The sequence below is a fragment of the Elaeis guineensis genome, chromosome 5, assembly GCF_000442705.2.
Source record: "Elaeis guineensis isolate ETL-2024a chromosome 5, EG11, whole genome shotgun sequence".
NCBI classification, from domain to species: domain Eukaryota; kingdom Viridiplantae; phylum Streptophyta; class Magnoliopsida; order Arecales; family Arecaceae; genus Elaeis; species Elaeis guineensis.
This window is the reverse complement of record NC_025997.2, coordinates 12,571,328-12,591,404: the sequence shown is the minus strand read 5'-3', so window position 1 is coordinate 12,591,404 and position 20,077 is coordinate 12,571,328. Positions and strand designations below refer to the sequence as shown.

The 20,077-nt window shown below is 38.6% G+C and overlaps 2 protein-coding genes across 3 annotated transcripts; one reads left to right on the top strand and one right to left on the bottom strand.

Moving 5' to 3' along the window:
* The first annotated feature begins 2,614 nt into the window (after positions 1-2,614).
* LOC140858078 (guanine nucleotide exchange factor SPIKE 1-like) lies at positions 2,615-8,995 on the top strand. The gene is given in 9 exon segments (XM_073257551.1): positions 2,615-2,748; positions 3,272-3,415; positions 4,593-4,766; positions 4,850-5,140; positions 5,142-5,198; positions 5,279-5,611; positions 6,528-6,713; positions 6,809-7,783; positions 8,453-8,995. Coding segments are annotated over 8 exon segments (2,394 nt in total). The 5' UTR covers positions 2,615-2,748; positions 3,272-3,292; the 3' UTR covers positions 8,708-8,995.
* A 1,076-nt stretch (positions 8,996-10,071) lies between these two features.
* LOC105044901 (protein NCA1) lies at positions 10,072-18,492 on the bottom strand. Of its 2 annotated transcripts, none has more exons than XM_010922984.4 (8): positions 18,301-18,492; positions 16,874-17,248; positions 16,560-16,782; positions 16,251-16,396; positions 15,146-15,233; positions 14,889-15,035; positions 10,661-10,810; positions 10,072-10,556 (listed from the first exon to the last, which is right to left on the bottom strand). In XM_010922984.4, the coding sequence occupies exons 2-8, from the start codon at positions 17,230-17,232 to the stop codon at positions 10,482-10,484; spliced, it is 1,188 nt and encodes a 395-aa protein (XP_010921286.1). In that variant the 5' UTR covers positions 17,233-17,248; positions 18,301-18,492; the 3' UTR covers positions 10,072-10,481. The 2 variants fall into 2 exon arrangements, with proteins under 2 accessions (XP_010921286.1, XP_029120369.1); XM_029264536.2 differs by lacking the exon at positions 18,301-18,492 and adding an exon at positions 17,846-18,277.
* Between the last annotated feature and the right edge of the window lie 1,585 nt (positions 18,493-20,077).

Below are 20,077 nucleotides of genomic sequence, written 5' to 3'. Positions count from 1 at the left end.
CATCCTAATTGAAGGTTCACTCTTAGATGCAGGACACATGCCCAACTCATGGTTCATAACCTTGGGTATGGTCAGGTTTGCATTGGGTATGATGTTATTTATGCTGATGCCTGTGGTTGTATTTACACTAGGATGATATGATTCTTCTGTTCCACCAGAAAAAAAAAAGGGATCCAGAAATGTTTATTTGATGAACTTGAGATCCATTATTTTTTAGCTGAAATGGTTGGGACAAGGCTTGTTGGTAATATTAATGCTTAATATACCATGTTGCAATTTGCTTGGTCTACTAATACTTACCAGAAATGGAAATGTCTTGTGCCAGGTCATGACAAACTAAGTCTGGAGTTTCTTGGAAGCAGTTAAAACCCTTTCCTTCCCTTTGTTTGTTTCAATGATAATAAAATTTAATGAACTCATCTTTCTTGATACTCTAAGTGGCAAATGAAAGCAGAAATAGAGGTATCCAGATATCACATTCCATTAATCATACTTCTTAGTTTTGCTTGAACATCTTCTATACACACATGCATACATAATTCATGAACCTAATGATTTTAATTTTCCTTCCAGTTATCACCAAAGACAACTTACTTGGCCACTCTCTGTCTCCTTGTTTTAGATACAGTTGTCTAAGAAAGTTGAGTTATTTCTAAGACCAACTAATTTATATCTAATGTTTGCTATCATCTTTGAAAGGTCAATGTCCTGAGAACACTGGAGAAAGCAAGAAAGCATTTATTTCATGATAGTTTCTCGTTCTGAATCTTCCTTTCTTTCACAGGAATTATCTTTCTTCAAGTTCTAATTCAGGAGATTTTCTCACCTTGGATCATGATGATGTATCACAACGAGCAAAAGTGAGCTATTTATCTCTAATAATCATACGATCTTTATCGATATAGATCATATATTGTATTTCATTTTATTAAATACAAATTGTTATATGGTATATTTTTGTCTTTCTGCATTGCTAGGCTTTAATATAAATTTTCCTCTTTTTGTTTCTTTTTCTTTTTCATGAATGCAGGCAGCTCGCATCCTGGGTGGTCCTTATGTGCAAGCATGAATTTGACTCTCGTACCAAAAACCTGATGATAAATTATAACATTGCTCAGTTATATTTTCCTCTCATTGGACAGGTAAACAAAATGATGCTTTCTTGCTTTATGTAAATATCTTTTCTATCTAATTTCTGCATCTTACATAACTATTCATATTTAGTCTCTAATCAAGATTTATGCTGCAATATATGATTTATGAGCAAAAATTGCTGCATTACAAATATTTTGCTTTAAAATTCTTCTTTTTTTGTTTTTCTTTTAACATTCATTTTTTAACCTGTTGGGTGAAGGAAAAAAAAAAACTTTGAGATTTTTTGGACTGAAAATACAATACCTTGATTTTCTGAATGTATTTCATCTTCTAGCATAATTAAAATATGAATTATTCTGTGCGTCAGCCTATTTTTGATTCTCCATTAGTCGGAATCTTTTGCTTTGTTTTTTCACAGTTCGGGGATATGATAAACAGAACCTAGCATGTATGTGTAATGTAATGATAAATTGAATGCTAAGGTGGCTGGGTAGGCATTGGACCAGATACACTGCCAAAGAACCAAGGAGGATCCATTAAGGATAGGAGTTTGAGTATGTATTGAAGGATTGGGAAATAGGAAGAGGAAGACCTATGCTAACATGCATATAATTTGTTGAAAGGATTCAAGAAGTCGGAATACCAACGGATCATGAAATTTAAAGAGCTATATTGTTTATGATTATGGTTATAAGTGTTTGTGTTGCAAAGGAGAAATAATAAAGATGATAAACCAAGACATCAAAATGATGTACGAGCTTTACAGCTACATCACAGAGATATCTAAACTATCTGATGTACTTTGATGAAAATGAGGGACAGATTCATGAGAAAGTTCAGTGTGAACACCACGGATGCCTCCATATATACCCATGGTATCAGAATATGTAAACATATGATGATGTGCTTTTCAATTTGGTATGCAGATGATGCTAATGATATCTTATGGAGGCCTTGTGTAGGCTGTAAAACTCCTGTCAGCATTTTCCCAGCTGCTCCTATATGGTCTCATGCACAAGGAAAATTGAAACCATATATGCATGAACAGAATACCTTTTTTGTTATAATTGGCACCACCATAAAACCTCACGCAAGGATTCAAAAGCTTGCATAGCCCTGGGCTCTGAGGGTATGTTGCTAGTTCCTGTCTGACTAAATGTATCGTGTCTTTGCATTGCATATTTGCCATTCATCAATTCTTACATCCAGTTGCCTATATATGACTGTAAGTTGAAACCATGGTGCAAGTTGCATAAACACATCATGCACTTTAATTATTCCTGTTATATATTGATGGCTTTAACATTTGACAATAAATGTTCATATTTTAAAAGGAAAACACAAGATCATGTTTTTTAATTGCATACAAATTGATGAAGATTTTGTAATTCAGCCATTTATTTTGTCATATTTGCTGTTGCTAATGAATGAATTTGAATTCTCTAATATGTTTGATTGCTTAATTGCAGATATTAGATGAGATGCCAGTATTCTATAATTTAAATGCTGTTGAAAAGCGTGAAGTGTTAATTGTTATTTTGGCAAATTATAAGGAATTTGGATGATGCATCCCTTGTCAAGGCATGGCAACAAAGTATTGCTCGAACCGGATTATTCTTCAAACTCCTCGAAGAGTGTCTCATACATTTTGAGGTTTGTTTTCAAGCAATATCTCATTATGTTGGTTATCATCATTGCCGTTATCATCATTTTTATCATCACTGTCAATCATGTTACTGTTATTATTGTTATCATTATTATTATTAGGTACGGTCAATTGATCGAACAACCACATTGTGTTGATAACTATGTTTTCTTGGTCATTTGATCTGATCGGAAAGAAGGAAGTAATTCCCTCAACCTGCACAAAGTGGTCTACATCGAGTCTAGTGATCCTCCTTGAATATCATTGCATGGCATTGTTGATTTTAAACAGCTCTCTCTCCGAGCTTGTTTCCACTGAATTAGTCGAGTCATCATAAATTGTTCCCTTTTGTTTTGCACACTCAACTGCTGTGGAGACATGCTTGCCAAGCATTACTTTATTTTTATCTATAATTATGGTCCAAATCCGTTTGCTTTAATTGGCTGTCCGAAACATCCATTTTTGATGGTGGCATGGCTGCATCCTGACTTGTTAAGTTGTTAAGCTGTTACTGTATGCTTTATATCACAGCACAAGAGACCAGCAGACAGCATGCTGATGAGCTGTAGTTCTCGGAGCCCTGATGGTGAAGGACCTACTTCTCCCAAGTATTCTGATAGGCTTTCTCCAACAATCAACACATATCTGTCTGAGGCTTCCCGCCAAGAAGTTAGAGTATGTTTTGCTTGCTTATCTATTAGCTGAAATTTCTATGCTTGATATAGTTCCAATCCGGTGCTTAAGATATTATAGAGGCCCAAATGTCTGTAATCTCATGTGACTGGAAAATGCAAGCAATCTTCCTCGTCACTTATGACTCAAATCCGTGATTAATGAAAATTGCCTAACATAAGTTCTGTCACCAACTCTCCTAGTAGGCATGATTGTAAACATGCCTTTCTCACTCTTAACTGAGCAGATAAAGTTGGCTGCTTGGGTTTCTGCACAAGTTATGGTAGAACTGTAGAAAGAGAATTTCGAGACAGACCCTGGGGTATGCAAAACACATAATTGGTCTTGGTGTAGGACATTTATGTTGCCAATATATGTTTTCAACTCAACTCACTTTTGTAATTCAACATAACATCTTTTTATCCTCTTACCAAGCAGTTTTGACAGCTTATGTAAGATTTTTTTCAAAAAGTTTTGAGTTAAATTAGGATCAATTTTGTCAGCCAATATGATTGATGCCAGCAGGGCGATAATATTTAGTGCACACTTTGCCATGATTCCTCAACAATGATGCCTTGAGCAACATAATCAAATTAATCAGCTGTCCATTGAAACCTTTTTATGTTTAATATTTGACTTCGTACATTTCTTCTCCTTTCAACTCCTGTGCCCTGCTTGTATTCCGGTTTACACTTTGCTCGTTTGTTTGACTCCTGTGCCCTGCATACACTGGGTCAATATACTCAAACTGACAACTTGCCAATCTATTGGTCACTTGATTTGCCAAACTATTGGATCTACTATTAACACTTCTATTATTGATTTCATACCTACATCAGATATCCGGCTTTTCTTCATCCTGATTTTCACATTTTAACTCTCGGAGTGCTTGATTGATATGCCTCTTGCATATCATTCTGAACATTTTCATTACTTGTTGTTGGGGAAGGAAAAACATCTGCTGAAGTGATATTTGCTTACTATATATATTTGTTTGGTGGTGTGGGGGGGAGTTGGGGGTTGCTACTAATGCTCCCAATTATGCGCATTCACAATAAAATGCTTGACAAGTGCAGTGACAGCAGGATGATATATTTGTTTGAAAGGCCATTCAATCAATTTTCCTGATATTGATGTAACATTCTTTTTTCTTTGCTGAATAAATTCTTTATTTATGCAGCCTCAGGGAACACCCGAAAATGGATATTTGTGGCACAGAGTCAGTCCTCAGCTAAGCTCACCTAATCAACCATATTCTCTAAGGGAAGCACTTGCGCAAGCACAATCTTCTAGAATTGGATCTACAAGCAGGGCATTAAGAGAGTCTCTACACCCAATATTAAGGCAAAAGTTGGTATGTTTGGCGAGGTGGTTTAATCTAAATTTGTCATTTCTTGGTTACGGAGCTGCTTTGACACCCTGCACAATTTCATTCAGGAACTTTGGGAAGAGAATTTAAGCACTGCTGTCAGCCTTCAAGTTTTGGAGATGACTGAAAAGTTTTCAGTTGCTGCTGCATCTCATAGTATTGCTACTGATTATGGAAAGCTTGATTGCATCACATCCGTATTGATGGGTCTCTTTTCTCGAAGTCAACCATTGGCCTTCTGGAAAGCTTTCTTTCCTGTGTTCAACAATATATTCAATCTTCATGGTGCGACTCTGATGGCCAGAGAGAATGATCGCTTCTTGAAGCAAGTTGCATTTCATCTTCTACGACTTGCGGTTTTTTCGAAATGATTCCATCAGGCGAAGGGCTGTTATTGGATTACAGATACTTGTTAGGGTATGTTATTGGCTTTCAGATGAAATTTTAGGAATATGTTTGTACTGAAATTCTGATCAGAGTCTTTTCTGTGTCTACAGAATTCATTCTATTATTTTACACACACAACACGGCTGAGGGTCATGCTGATGATTACCTTATCAGAGTTGATGTCTGATGTGCAAGTAACTCAGATGAAGTCCGATGGATCTCTTGAAGAGAGTGGTGAAGCTCGGCGTCTTAGGAAATCCTTGGAGGAAATGGCAGATGAAGGTAGGAGCATAGAACTGCTAAAAGATTGCGGACTTTCTGGCAATGCACTAGAGGCAATTCCTGAAGGTTCAACAGATAACCGTTGGTCTTGGTTAGAGGTCAAACATCTATCTGATAGTCTTGTCCAGGCTCTTGATGCAGGCCTGGAGCATGCTCTTTTGGTAAGCCATAAAACTATTCCATTTAGCTTGATGCATTATCAGAAATAAAAGGGAAGTCAATATTTTTGCATGGATTCTTGATTGTTCTTAAAGTAATGCTATGGTGGCCAACCAGGGTACTGAAAAAGAATGGTTTATGTCATATGAAATGAAGGAAATTGGTGCAGTTTACATTGCTGGGGTGATACAAGGTGGGGTTGTGGTCTGATGCACCTATTTTTGCATGATACATAGAAATTAAGCTTTTTCTTGAAAAAAATCAAAACCAGGGTTGGATCCAAAGCATTTTTCTTATTGCATCAGTTGCCCACATTTGCAGGGATGCTCGTCCCTCAGCTGTTTGTTTTTCTTCTACACTCTAGTTTTATCCGTGTCTGATCTCCTTAAAATGAATGGCATAAGAATCAACTAGCATTGTATGGTACCTGTTGTGGCAGTGGGAAGGGCATCTTTAGTTCCACATCGGTTACGAGTTAAGAGGGAGTATGGTTATATGGATTGGAAACTTCTCTCCCACATAAGACGTTTTTTAAAGGATAAAAGCTTGAGGCTCTAAATGATCAAGGGCCACTGAAGTGTAAGGATGGTCATGAGCCAAAGCGGATAATACCTTACGTATACAGACGCGGAATTAATCCAACCATCCGAGCCATTCGACCTCTTGACCCTTTACTGCAACAGTACCTACTGATCAATGTTCAGCATAGGGGCTCTGGCCTCCAAGTCTGCAACACATATTGGCTGTATTCAGTGACACTGTCAGGCCAATTCATTGCTGTTTAAATTTTCAAAATAAGTGTATGAATAATAAATAGACTAAAGTAACTTCATGTTCTTGATATATATCCATAACAAGTAATAATGCAAATTCCATCATGTAGGTCTTATTCTGAAATCATATGGTGCTTCTCTGCAGGCTTCTGTAATGACTGTAGATAGATATGCCGCTGCGGAGAGCTTTTATAAACTTGCGATGGCTTATGCACCTGTTCCAGATCTTCACATCATGTGGTTGCTGCATTTATGCGATGCACATCAGGAGATGCAGTCATGGGCTGAAGCTGCACAATGTGCAGTTGCGGTAGCTGGTGTAATCATGCAGGTTAGTGTACTACAGTTCATGACCCATTTAATCTTTGCAATCTTTCACCTATTCCATCTGCAGAGTTCTCTATCACCTATATATCTCTTTGATAGGCCCTTGTGGGAAGGAATGATGCTGTTTGGAGCAGAGAACATGTTGCTTCTTTGCGTAAGATTTGCCCCATGGTTAGCAGTGCAGTGACTGCGGAGGCATCCGCAGCTGAGGTTGAAGGGTATGGAGCATCAAAATTGACAGTGGATTCTGCTGTCAAGTACCTTCAACTTGCAAATAAGCTCTTTGCACAGGCAGAGCTGTATCATTTTTGTGCCAGTATTTTGGAACTCATAATTCCAGTTTATAAAAGCAGGAGGGCATATGGGCAACTTGCTAAATGCCACACATCCCTCACAAATATCTATGAATCAATTCTTGAACAGGAGTCAAGCCCAATACCGTTTATAGATGCTACTTACTACCGGGTTGGATTTTATGGCGACCGGTTTGGGAAGCTGGACCGCAAGGAGTATGTGTACAGGGAGCCACGAGATGTGCGTCTAGGTGACATAATGGAAAAGCTGAGTCACATATACGAATCCAGGATGGATGGCAATCACACCCTGCATATTATACCAGATTCTAGGCAAGTCAATGCAGAGGAGTTACAGCCTGGCGTCTGTTATTTACAGATAACAGCTGTTGATCCTGTTATGGAGGATGAGGACCTGGGCAGTAGAAGGGAGAGAATTTTCTCTCTGTCTACTGGGACTATACGTGCTCGTGTCTTTGACCGGTTTCTATTTGACACCCCATTCACGAAAAATGGCAAGACACAGGGAGGGCTAGAAGATCAGTGGAAGAGGCGCACTGTACTACAAACCGAGGGTTCTTTTCCTGCTCTGATAAATCGACTTTTGGTTTTCAAGTCTGAATCTCTAGAGTTTTCTCCAGTGGAAAATGCTATAGGAATGATTGAAACCAGGACAGCCGCACTGAGAACTGAGCTCGAAGAACCTAGAAGCTCAGAAGGTGACCAACTCCCTAGGCTTCAAAGTCTACAAAGGATACTCCAAGGCAGTGTTGCAGTGCAGGTAAGATGCAGCATTTTCATGTGATAATGGGGTATTTTTCTCAAGTTGTACTGCATTTTCAGCACCCTGTTTGAAAGTCTTGATGAAGTTCTAATCTCAAACTCATGGTAAGGTTTGGACTTAAGACCTGCTCGATGGTCGGCTGGGTTGGCCTCAACCTAAGGTACTCCTTAATTTTTTCAAGCCTGAGTCTGGCTGACCCAGCGTTCCGGTGTACTTCCCAGGCCTGAGCCTGCTATTTATTCAGGCTTTAGGCTTTCTAGGGAAGGGGAAGGGGAAGGGGAAGGGGAAGGGGGAAGGGGGACTGTAAGGGTGGGGGCGAGCTGGGGAACCAACGCGGGGTAGGAGGAAAGATGAAGTGAGAAGATAAAAAAATATAAAATATAAAATATAATATATATTTTATATTTATTATAATATATATAATGTTATATTATATTATATATATTAAATATATTATATAAATATCGGGCTCGGGTTGTATTGATGTAAACCCAAGCTTGATCTGTTTAATGGAGGCCTTAAATTTCAGACTCGGTCCAGCCCTTCGGGCTTGAAGATGAGGCCTAGATCCATTGGAAATGGTATTGGCTCCGTCATGCCACTTGGTTTTTGAGCAGGTCTTGTTTGGACCGTAAACTTGCTTCTGATATTTACCTCATAATGCAGGTGAACAGTGGGGTACTTAGTGTGTGCACAGCATTTTTGTCGGGCGAACCTGCGAACAGGCTTCGGTCACAAGAGCTGCAGCAGCTTATTGCTGCACTACTCGAATTCATGGCTGTTTGCAAGCGTGCAATCCGGGTACATTTTAGGTTGATTGGTGAAGAAGATCAGGACTTCCACACGCAACTTGTTAATGGGTTTCAGTCCCTTACAGCCGAGCTTTCTCACTACATTCCTGCCATACTTTCAGAGCTCTGATTGCCATTTGGTGTGATTGTGAACTGTTCATATGCTTGAGTCATTTTTCAACTCATGATTTCTGAAGCAATGTTAATATTTTTTTGTCAGGTTTTTTGTCGTATATGTAATCATCTTGACCAACAGGACTCAGCACCCTCTATAATGGTTCTTCGTTTTTTACCATGTTTTTTCAGTTTTGATTCTCGCTTTAGGTTGTCTTGTAGGAAGGTGTATATTCTATTTTGTAAGAAAATGTTCCATGTAGCTATCATAAAATTCTTGTCGGCAAGGCAAATTTGTTATTTACGTTGGTATGGTTCACTACTGATAACATACAGTTCAAAAAGTACCAAATTCTAAGCAGAGCAGTGAAAAATGCAGCGGTACAAGTAGGCCCCAGCCACTTGAGAGCTGCTCCTGGTTGCTCAGTGTCTCGCCGGTCATGACTCATGAGTGCAGCAGACGGGAACGATTGCTGTTTTCATCCTTCTGGTACTCTGGTTGCTGATGCCATGGGTTCAGGATCTTATTTCCACATTGCCTGGGAACTGGGACCGTGAACTGACCTGGATGATCTTCGCAGTTGGACAGGGTGGGAGCAAAAACACACGATTTCCTCTTTGCTTACAGAGAAGTCATACCCCATTGGGCAACAAGATAGATTTGAGATCGGTCTCGTAGCTTGAGGATGTAAGCGATCATCATCTCACCTTTGGGTATCTCTCAAGCTGTCCCATTGTTTCAGCTCTCAGATAAATATTTTGCTTTCTCTGAGCGTCCCTATTTATAACCTAGTTGTATATATGAATTGGCTTTTGTTCAATCCATTTCTTTTCATTTATGCTGGTTAACCGGCTGCACAATACGACTCTTTATTATGAGCCTTCTCATTTGGTTTCTGATGCCAGTGTGGAGTTAAGACACTGTTGACAACAAATGCCAGCAGCGATGCTTATTCGGTCATTTATAATTTTTTTTCTCTAAGGTCCAATCAATTATAATTATGCTTAAATATTAATATATAAGAATGCTATTAACATATGAATGATAAGCTGCTAATCTCCACAGCCGCCTATCAGCATGAGATTGAAAATTGCTGAGCAACGAGAGCAGCAAGACGACCATTAAAGACAGTTCTATGTCATCTTTTGTGGCAAAGGGAAAAAAAACCGTGAACCTTCCACGATCCTGGTACTAATGTTTAACCAGTTGAGGGTGCAAAATGCTAGCAAGATCTATCAGCTACAAAAATTAAAGATTGATAAGGTTACAGAATGCGTACAGGGCATGCTGGAATGAAGGTATGTCCCTACACACTTGTGGACAAAACTTGAGGAACTCCCGAAAACAAACTTGCCAAAATAACTAAGGTAGACTGCAAATTTAAATTAAACCTTGTTAAGGTCTAGTATTATTTTCTGAATGATCAAAATACAAACCAAGCACATTATGAATACTAATGCCAAATCATAATTGGCCTTTATGTATTTTGTACATTTAGTATGAAATATCGAGCGAAGGATAATGGCGTACACTTAATATAGCTTCACTTGATGCACAACACAAAGCTACCCAACCACAGGAATATGCTTATTCTAAATGACCATGTAGCAGAGAACCATGAACATATGGTTATGTTAGATCCTCACCATGTGTGGGCAAGTTAAATTACATGCCAGGTGGGAACACAGCAGAGAATATGCATATATCTCAGTTTATGTGTTATTCATCCACCATGATTGTGAAGATCCAGCTGTTGAACAGGATGGGTTGCTCATCTTTAGCTGCCTCCTCAGACAGAAGAGTTGGAGACAGGAGTCTGTTTGTCAGCAAGCTGGCTGTGCAAGAAATCGAGTACGGAGTGACACTGCATATAAGTATCAGGAAAGTCAGTATAGAACGAACACACGTGCACACGCGCGAGAACGAGATAGAAAACAAAAGCACAAAGCCACCAAAGATGGAAGCTACCCGCTGCTCTAAACCAGCTTCATTGGAATCCAACTTCAGAGATTCGAGGCACTTTATGGCTTCCTGAAATCCATCAATTGCAACATCCTCATTGCCAAGATTCCTATCCACATCAGCAACTTTCGCAAGAGAAACTGCAAGATCAACAACCTATATGAAAATAAGTTAGCACCATATCCTCTCATCACATCACATCACATCACATCACATCACACACACACACACACACACACACACACACACAGCGAGAGAATTCTTTGGTATTATAGTCTGTCACCTATATCAATTGACCTATTATCATGGTGAGAGAATCAAATAAGGATAATTATACTTGTTTACTACATCCAAACCATTAAGATTTCTAAAGATGATGCATGCTTTATAGAAGGGTTAATCAGTATAACCATGAAGATCTAAAGATAAGAGCTAACACTTCTTTATGTAGCTAAAGAAAATAAAAAAGAATACATACTGAATGTTCACAATGGTTATTTCTTTCTCAAATGACAAACGTTCATTGTCATTGGCAATTCACACCAAGCTTCCTTTCTTGATACGGGAAAAAACTTCAAAAATTATATATTATTAGCAATTTATGCTAATTACCCTTCTAATCAAAGAATTATAGTATCAGTACAAATCCTATGCTGATTAGGGGCCAGCCCCGACAGTATCATACCAGTGCTCGATATGATATATTGTGTGATGCCAATTTTTTCAATTTATTTTTGCATTGTTTCACAGTTGACACGAGGATTTGTTAAGGTCCCAAAATGTACAGATCAAACAATTTGCATGCCTTGTTCAAAAAATAAAAACTACAGCAAAAACACAGAAGTCCCATGTAGACATCAAGTTATCAACATAACTTCAACTTCGGTTTCCATGTGAGGTTCCCTGCAGGCTCTTAATCATGCAAGTCAGATTCAAAATTTAGAAAGAGGTTTTTCATGACTCTCATCATCATAGCATTCACCTAGTTTCCTAGAAAACCAAAATTTTGCTCTTAACATCTTGATATAATACAAATTTCTACATGAAAGGCCTAAGGATGGAAGAAAAACATTATTTTCAGCGTTTTAAGTAATAAAAACAATCATATTGAATTGCAAGTAGGGTAAAAATGTGTTCTATATGATAAGGTCAGGGAGAACAAGAATTTGCTATAACCCCCTCAACTGAAATCACTTACAACAAAATAATAAAGAATATTAAAATTTTTTGAAAGTAGGGTTTACTTTCATTAAAGATGAATAAAGCTATTACAAGTATCCTCTATTTAAGCTAGTGAGGTTTGCCATTGTAGAATTTGAGTCAAATTCCTCTTCCAATTCGAAGAGATCAGAACTTTATTTAAATAGCAAGCAAAAATAAAAATAATCATGGAAAAGCAAGATCTTCCTGGAGTCGTATCTCGACTTTTTATATTAACTTTGCCTTCTGTCATTTCATCTAATTCCTCTCATATCGGAAGAAGCAATCCAGTCAAAAGTTTTCAAAACAACAAAAATTGTTTGATTGAGCATTTTGGATGTCTAAATAGTGCCAAACGGTTCTTGTGATCCACCTGAATCACAAGTTAGAGATATCAAATCCTTAATTGTCCCAAGGTGGACTGGAACTTAAATTTCAGCTAGAATAAATTTCAAGCCAAGTGGCCACTAAGCCAGACATAGGAAGCATTAGTTATCCCCTTTGTATCCATTCCCATCTAATCTTCAATAGCACCTCGACTAATCTTCACCAGTCATTCGCCCCTCCATTCTCCATAACCATGACAAGTACCCCCAGCCAAATAGGCCTCCCACTTGCTACAACCTATTATCCACCTCATCCACCATCTTCAAGGCTGCTAGCCCTTTTATCATGCGAACTTGCCATCCTCCATCTTTTCCAGTAGGCCACTGCTACTTCCTCACCTACATCCCCTCTAATTTCAGTCTCTCCACCCCTCTAAGACCACCTTTCTCACTTCCATTCGCCTAAAGTTATGCCAACTACATTCCTCAAACCCTTTGATTTAGCTTAGAGTACTACACTCAACACTTAAATATGGATATCAGTATGATGCCCATCCACGGCTTCCAGCTACTAGCCTTTTTATTATGCCCACCCACCATCCTCCATCTCTTCCGGTAGGCCATTGCTGCTTCTTCACCTACATTCCCTCTAATCTCACCTGCACACCCTCCAAGACCACCTTGCTTGCCTCCATTCTCCCATAGTTACGCCCACCAACTACATTCATCAAACCCTTTGATTTAGCTTAAACCTTTAAAGTACCTAACTCAACACTTCAACATGGATATTGGTATGACACTTGAGCATGGCTCCCTAAGAAGAAATTCTAATATATTAAAAGGAGTTGATGCTTAGATATGCACACACTTGGTAGGTGAACCCAAATCCATGTAACATAGCCCATCAGCCCTTCAACATCTTTTGCCTCTTTCACTACACCCCTGAATCACATGTTGGCATTCCAATCTTGGCCAACCTCCTCTAAGACGGCTTTTCTCTTCATCCCTTGTACCTGCAGTTGCACATATTGGGACCTCAACAGCCCCTGCTTTCGCTAAGCTTCCGCATCCCCTCCAGGCTTAGTCACACTTGCTCCAAGGTTCTGAGTCTCTCAGTACATGCACTGGTGCCTAGCAAGCCCTCCAAGCTCAAGAATGGTTTTGATGAAAAAATGAGGGTTAGGCTTGGCACCAAACTTAATTAATCCAGGCCGAGCTCAAGCAGAAGTGGACTGGCCTACACGGAGACCATCTCAAACCCTGCATGTAGTGTATATTCCTACAATATCTTTAGGACACAATTGAGTTAAATTGAACAACGACCCACTTAAGTGTTCAATTGACATTATAGAGGTCAGATCAGAATTGTCACGTACTAAAAAAGTGGCCATTTTGTATAAGTGAAATAACTCATTCAAAGGAGATATTACATATAAATATTTAAACTCTACCACTAAAAATGAAAAGGATGACAAAGGTTAAAAATGATCACAAAAAACTCATATATCGAGCACATACTCAGTAGGAAAATTGGCAATTCCATTGTTGCTACAACAGATGAGGCTTAGGATTTAGACTAACTAAATTATCCAAAAGTGCTAAGCCAAGTTTTAGTAATAGCAGCCACAAGCAGCTGCCGAAGGAGATCTTAAGCTTTGAGACCCAAAAGAATGTAGCATGATGCTGTCTAGGCCAGCAAAAGTTGAGACCTATAGGTGCTGGCGATCTTGTTAAGATCAGGATCACATCATAAATCATAGAAGGGGTCAAATCAGATCGGATCATGGATCAGCATGCAGATCATAAAAATCTTTCCTTTACTTTTAAACCACAAAAAAAAAAAGAAAGGTTGAAATAACATGAAAGATGAGAAGCATACTTCAATCGTGCTTCAAGTGAATAATGAGTAAGAAACCATCATACAAGGACATCAAAATATCACCACCAACAACTATAATTTCAGACATGTCCAAGTAGTAATACTAAGTCTAATTAATTAATATAGCTTTATTTCACCATTTAAGTCAGTTGGATATCTTAGTTTGAGTTATTTGATCCTCCCATAAAAGTGTGTACCTCTATAGGCTTATTGAACTCAATTATCCTTCAAGGTAAAAGATTATAGGAGTCAAAATTTTAAAATGGTAGGATGGATAAATTCTGGGTTATACATCCCAAACAACTAAATTTATTTTTTCTTTACCCTTGAAAGCTCAAAGGAATTGCTTAGAATGCATATCTAGCATCCTCATTTCATACTACTGTCTAGATAATTTCTGAACTCTCTCTCCCATATACTTCTAGTTAAAATAGGCTACCAGAACCTAATCCAAAATCAACCTGAAAACTTGTCTACAGTTAATATAAAATTGCATAACCTAAACTAGTATGACTCAAACTGAAGTATGAAAACCCCAACAATCAAAAGAATGCCCTACCATCAGCTATTAGAGTTGGTAATTTCCAAAACTTGAAAACACCCAGTACCATAAGAACACTGGAAAATAAAATCCTGACATGCAAGTAAAATTTTAAATAAAGATGCTAGTTAGAGTTGGCATGCATCATATTTACATGGATATGGAAAAGCAAACTGTAAATAAGTTATTTGGTTTAACTGAACTTTCAAAAAAGGGATATGACTATTGCACTATTTACCATGAAGAAATTAATGATATGAAAGTAATAGGAAAAGGACAAATGTTTACCTGGGAAGATGCATTAGAATGCTCCTTGACTGCATTTCGACGAACATCCAAAGATCGTATATAATAAATTTTTGCAGATTCCAGGTCTCCATCATAATAACTAAGATCTCCAATTTTATTTAATGAAACTGACAGAGTGTGAACCAACTGTAGAAGAATATATGGTTAGATTAGCTTGCTGAGTCCAACAGCCAACAACAAGTTGTATATGATGTTTCAAATTTTGGGATTTTTAAGGTTAAAAACCAAATACCAACCTCTAGATCTTTTGCAGGCAGCTTTGAAAGAAATTCAACACTCTCTTCATAATAAGTGACCGCTGAACCAGTATCACCTATTGCTCGACTGCATTGCAATCATGCAAGCACGTAACTTTAACATGCAATAATGATAATATGAGCATGATTTAAATAGCAATTCAGAATCATTTTAGGCATACTAGAATCAATGAAATTATGTTAGTCAATGTATAGATCTTTTCTAGAAGCATGAGAAGGACATATGGATGACTTCACAAATAACTTGATCTCAGATAGAACACAATGGCCATAATAAAGATGAGCTCTACAAAGCAAAAACTTAAACAAGGAACCACCTCGAGACCCATCTCAATGTCATTTATCATGTTCAAGTATGCAGACTGAGAGTGATCTATGAATTAGTATTGAATTTTCCCAAGTTGGTACTCATTGACCTACAAAAACCTTATTTGATATTTTATGTTTCAGCATGTAGATAAAAATATTGCTTATGTTTCTCAGTCTTTCCCCCTTGACTTTATGGTTTTTGGGGTTGCTTTGCCCTCTTGGAACCTGCCTAGTGCCAACCCTCTGCAGCCTGTATTCTTTCAAAACTTAGTGTCCAGAGGAAGAATATTGCTGATTTCAAGATTCTATCAGACTTCCAGCTAGAACAATTCGATTTACCTAAAGCTAAGGGCCATTACTCAAAATGAAGGGATCGAGATACTACTAAAATATGAACAATCATATGCAAGTCCTAATAGATTTTATCAGTTCATATAGATCTATTGAAAAAAATGCAGTTTAAGTTTCCACATGTTATGTTAAAAAAGGGAAGCCTAGTGCAGCCATTACGTGGTCTGCAGAGGGTTAGATGGATGCAGCCTTACCCCAAATGTGGAGAGACTATTCTGTGTTTCAAATCCATGACCTCCAGGTCAAAATGGAGCTTGCTTACTGTTGCACCAAAATCCTCTTTTTCACAAGTTATATCTTTGTTAATAAAAGAATCCTAATTAATTAAGACTGATTTGGTGTTAATATGTAAAAGCCTGTATTAGAAGCACAGACTTGACAAATTTCAAAACAGAAATTGAGGAAACATGGAAAAGAGATGCACCAGCAGTCCCCTAGCATTCCTAGGACAGCCCCAAGTTGCAAACATAAATCTGATGTGTCGTCTGATGTCTGTAATTGTTCCCGGATATCCTCTGCACAAAGACTAAGCCTTGATTTTGCACTCTCTATATTCTGTGCACGGAAAGCCTGCAGATAAAACAGAAAGCCTAACTATGAGGCGGTTGTACAAGGATGTGTGCACAGATAGGATATTACTAAACTAACCTAGATAGAGGCTATAATTTTCAATTTTAGAATATCAGCAGAGAGAGAACTGGCCAGATAATAGCCTCATGTTTGTTTTACTCACCCTCATAGCTTGTTGCACTAGAAAAGCCCCCCTCTCCATAGAAACATCCCCATATATCACATTTTTCTTTCCATCTACTTCTTGCCCATCTGCACTGACTCTCTTGATTCTAGCATGGCCATTAATGAAGCGATCAACAGTGACCTGAAGTTCAGTGTCAGGCTCAATCTTCTCTATGTCAGCACCACACAATGGACAATCCTTAAAGCGAGAGATGCATACTCTGTTGAAACAAGTGGCAGGTAAGAACATTTAAACATTGTTTTCCTACAAGAAAAGTGCATGACATGTCATATGCTGTATGCACTACCCACTTGCAAAATTTATGGGAGCAGGGCAAGCATTTACTACTTTGATAAAGCAATGCCTGGCAAATCATGCAGCTTAGAGGACCCAGCTTAAATGTATGAGAATCATATCCAAAGGGACATTTTGGAGATACTACGGCAGAATCATTGCTCTTTGTATCTACTTTATCATCACATTCTGCCTTATGTCTATTGTAATTCCCCTCATGTTTCATAGGACAGCCACCATCAACAGAAGCAGAATCATTGCTCTTCGTATCTACTTTATCATCACATTCTGCCTGCTGTCTGCTCTGCTTCTCATGTTTCACAGGACAGCCACCATCAGCACAAGCTGCTTTAGCAAATGGACAAACAGAACTCATACTGCTCGAGCTTTCACTGCATTAATACAAGGCACTACTGTAAAAATAATGGGGGACTGTTGTAATTTTTTCATTACGAAGGCTAGAGAACAGGCCAATAAAAAAAGGCAGCATATCACAAGTAGACCATTCTAAACTCTATTTTTATTTCCTCCATACACAATGGGCAAATCAGACCTCATCATAAATATATGATGATTCATTCAGTATCGATAAACATCATTCTGTACAAGAAAAGGCAACTCTTTGTTAATACATTCAGACTTATTTAAGTTAAAGAGTCATTATGAACTAACTAATCCATACATTAACTAAATGCCAATACAACTCACATGATCTATTGAAATTGTCACAGAGGGAAAAACTTGTACTCTAGAAATATTATGGCTAAAAAAATCATTGTGTACTGAAAATGAGAATCTCAAATAATCCTTTGATTGAAAAGTGAAGAGTTTCATATGTTTTTCCCGTTCCTTTGTTTCTTTTTCAACATTGTAAACCAAATTACACTTTTCATGACTTGAACAGCTCAGAATATCATTCTCCTAAAACTTCACATCAAGACTGTGGATCTAACTATCCATAATTTGATCTTGGAAGTCTAAAGGATTACCCATGAATTGTCCTGGAATGAAGTATACTTCAAAAACACCGAACCTTTTCGTGGAAACAAGAAGCCGAACAAGATCGAAGAAAACACTCCTTCGCGTTGTCCATACCGAGAAGGGAAAAGAATTGAGCACCATATAAATCTATAAGCGATAACAAGAGCTCAAGAATCACCCTAATCTTCCTCAAACACCAACCTCTCTCATAAAGACCATCCCTAAACCCGTCCAGATATCCGCCAAAGTGGATCAAGAAAGCCCTAACCCTATCCATCGGCCCCGAATTCCTTCCACTGTCGTCAGAACTTCCCACAATTCAAACCGGACCAACCCTAATCCCAGAGGAATTGCACCAAATGACACGACCTACGGCACGAACTCGGATCAAATCAAAAGAAACGCTAGCGACATCGATTGAAGGAGGAGAAAGAAGAAGGAGAATCAGAAGAAAGAGGAGTACGCGTGCCGATCGCCGCAGGGGCAGCAGTCGTGGATTCCGTCGCAGAACAGCAGCAGTGCCTGGAGAAGCGATCCGACGGAACAAAAAGGGATTCTATTGAGATCGGAGCGGGTTCGTAGGAGCCGCAAATTCTTGCTGATCTTTTCTTGATTTATTGATTTATTGAAAGAGAAATTTGTGATGCTGGTGGGATTGCGAAACCGTGGAAAGTAGTAGATCAGATTGGTGGGCGTGGCACGAGTATTTATGGAGGTGGTGTTAGATCGGCCATCCACGTCATTTGAGACCAACCGTGTCACATTCACAGGATAAGGAGTAGGTTTTTTTTTTTTATTCCGCCCACCCATCCCACCATTCCCTCCCGCCCCCCTGGCGCGTGATCCAATCACCGCCTCTAAGCAGTAGATAGCGATAGGAGCTAGGACAGGCGAGCCCTCAGCCCACTTAGCGAATTCTCTCGGCCCAGACCTAATGGGCCCATCTATTCCATTTTCATTCCAAACCCACTACGCGACGTAGTTATAACTGTTATATAAATGGTGAAATTCTTTGTGCACCGCGGGCTGTGTAGAACCGTCTGATTGGCTCATGCACAGAACTGGAAGATTTTTTTTTTTTTTCGTGTGTCATGAGCCAATCATCACCGGCAATGCGCGCGTTGTGCACCGCCTGCAGTGCACAAAGAATTTCGCTATATAAATGATGCGGGAACCAGCAAGTTGGATCGATAAGTGGGTGCTCAATGTCTTATTTGTTTGATCTGGCCCTCATCCTCATTAGGCTTCCTCCAGTCCTAGTTATCAAAAATAATTAACATACAAATAATTTGAGAACCCATTCTACCTCCATCTAATCCATCCAGCCGGGCAAGGCTGAGCAACGCACACGTGTGGATCGTTTTAATGCTTAAATGTCATGGAAGAGAATGAGTATATATGAGCCATATATTAAATTTCTGATATAGCTTCCCTCGAATGCACACGTACCAGGGCGGCCCAGTTGTCCTGTAGCCTGTCAACCAAGCTCAAATTCAGGCAACTAAATCCAGAAATTAGATGGGCACTGAGCCAACCATAACTGCCTTGAAATGGTGAACGCCCAATACACCTATCTGATAAAAGAAAGATGAGAAATTTTTTGTGCACCCTGTGCACCGTCCACGGTGATTGACTCATGCATAGGGCTGAGATGCGGTATATCATAATTTTTTTTTTTTTTCGACCTCGCATATGAGCCAATTATCATGGACGGTGCACGTAGTTTTGCACTGTCCGTAATGTACAAAGAATTTCTTATGAAAGATTTTTGATGGGCATTAGCCCTGACCCATGACGAACATAAAAAAAAAAAAAAGAGCATTCACAAAGAATATGTTTTTTTCTAATAAAATCAGTGCATCCACACAATTCTAATATGAATATAATTAAGAGGGCCAGAAAGCAAAATAAGAATGATGTTTAACATATCAATTTGTATAAATGAGCTTTAGCTACATGAATGTGCAGATCATGCAACAGTCTTTACATCATATATACATACATGCATACGTACGTACATATATATCAGAAGTTTGCAAAATGGTTGGCTGTCCATGCCATGGAAAAAGAATTGCGTTTATCATGACCATGAACTTCTATGAAGACTCATCGTCAATTGATCTAGCTTTCCGCTCATAATTTTCTATTGTATACCTTTCCATAACAATGAACATAATTTCACATTGACGTTTGCCATGCACCTTGAGACATTTATTAATGCCACCAAACACATGCCATGG

Bases quoted from the DNA above. Each gene is read 5' to 3' on its own strand.
- LOC105044901 (XM_010922984.4), bottom strand. From the start codon at position 17,232: ATGAGTTCTGTTTGTCCATTTGCTAAAGCAGCTTGTGCTGATGGTGGC. The intron at 16,783-16,873 runs GTGGGTAGTGCA...TTGTTTCAACAG, and splicing joins TGCTCCCATAAATTTTGCAA to AGTATGCATCTCTCGCTTTA. The intron at 15,036-15,145 runs GTTGGTATTTGG...ATTCTTCTACAG, and splicing joins TGCCTGCAAAAGATCTAGAG to TTGGTTCACACTCTGTCAGT.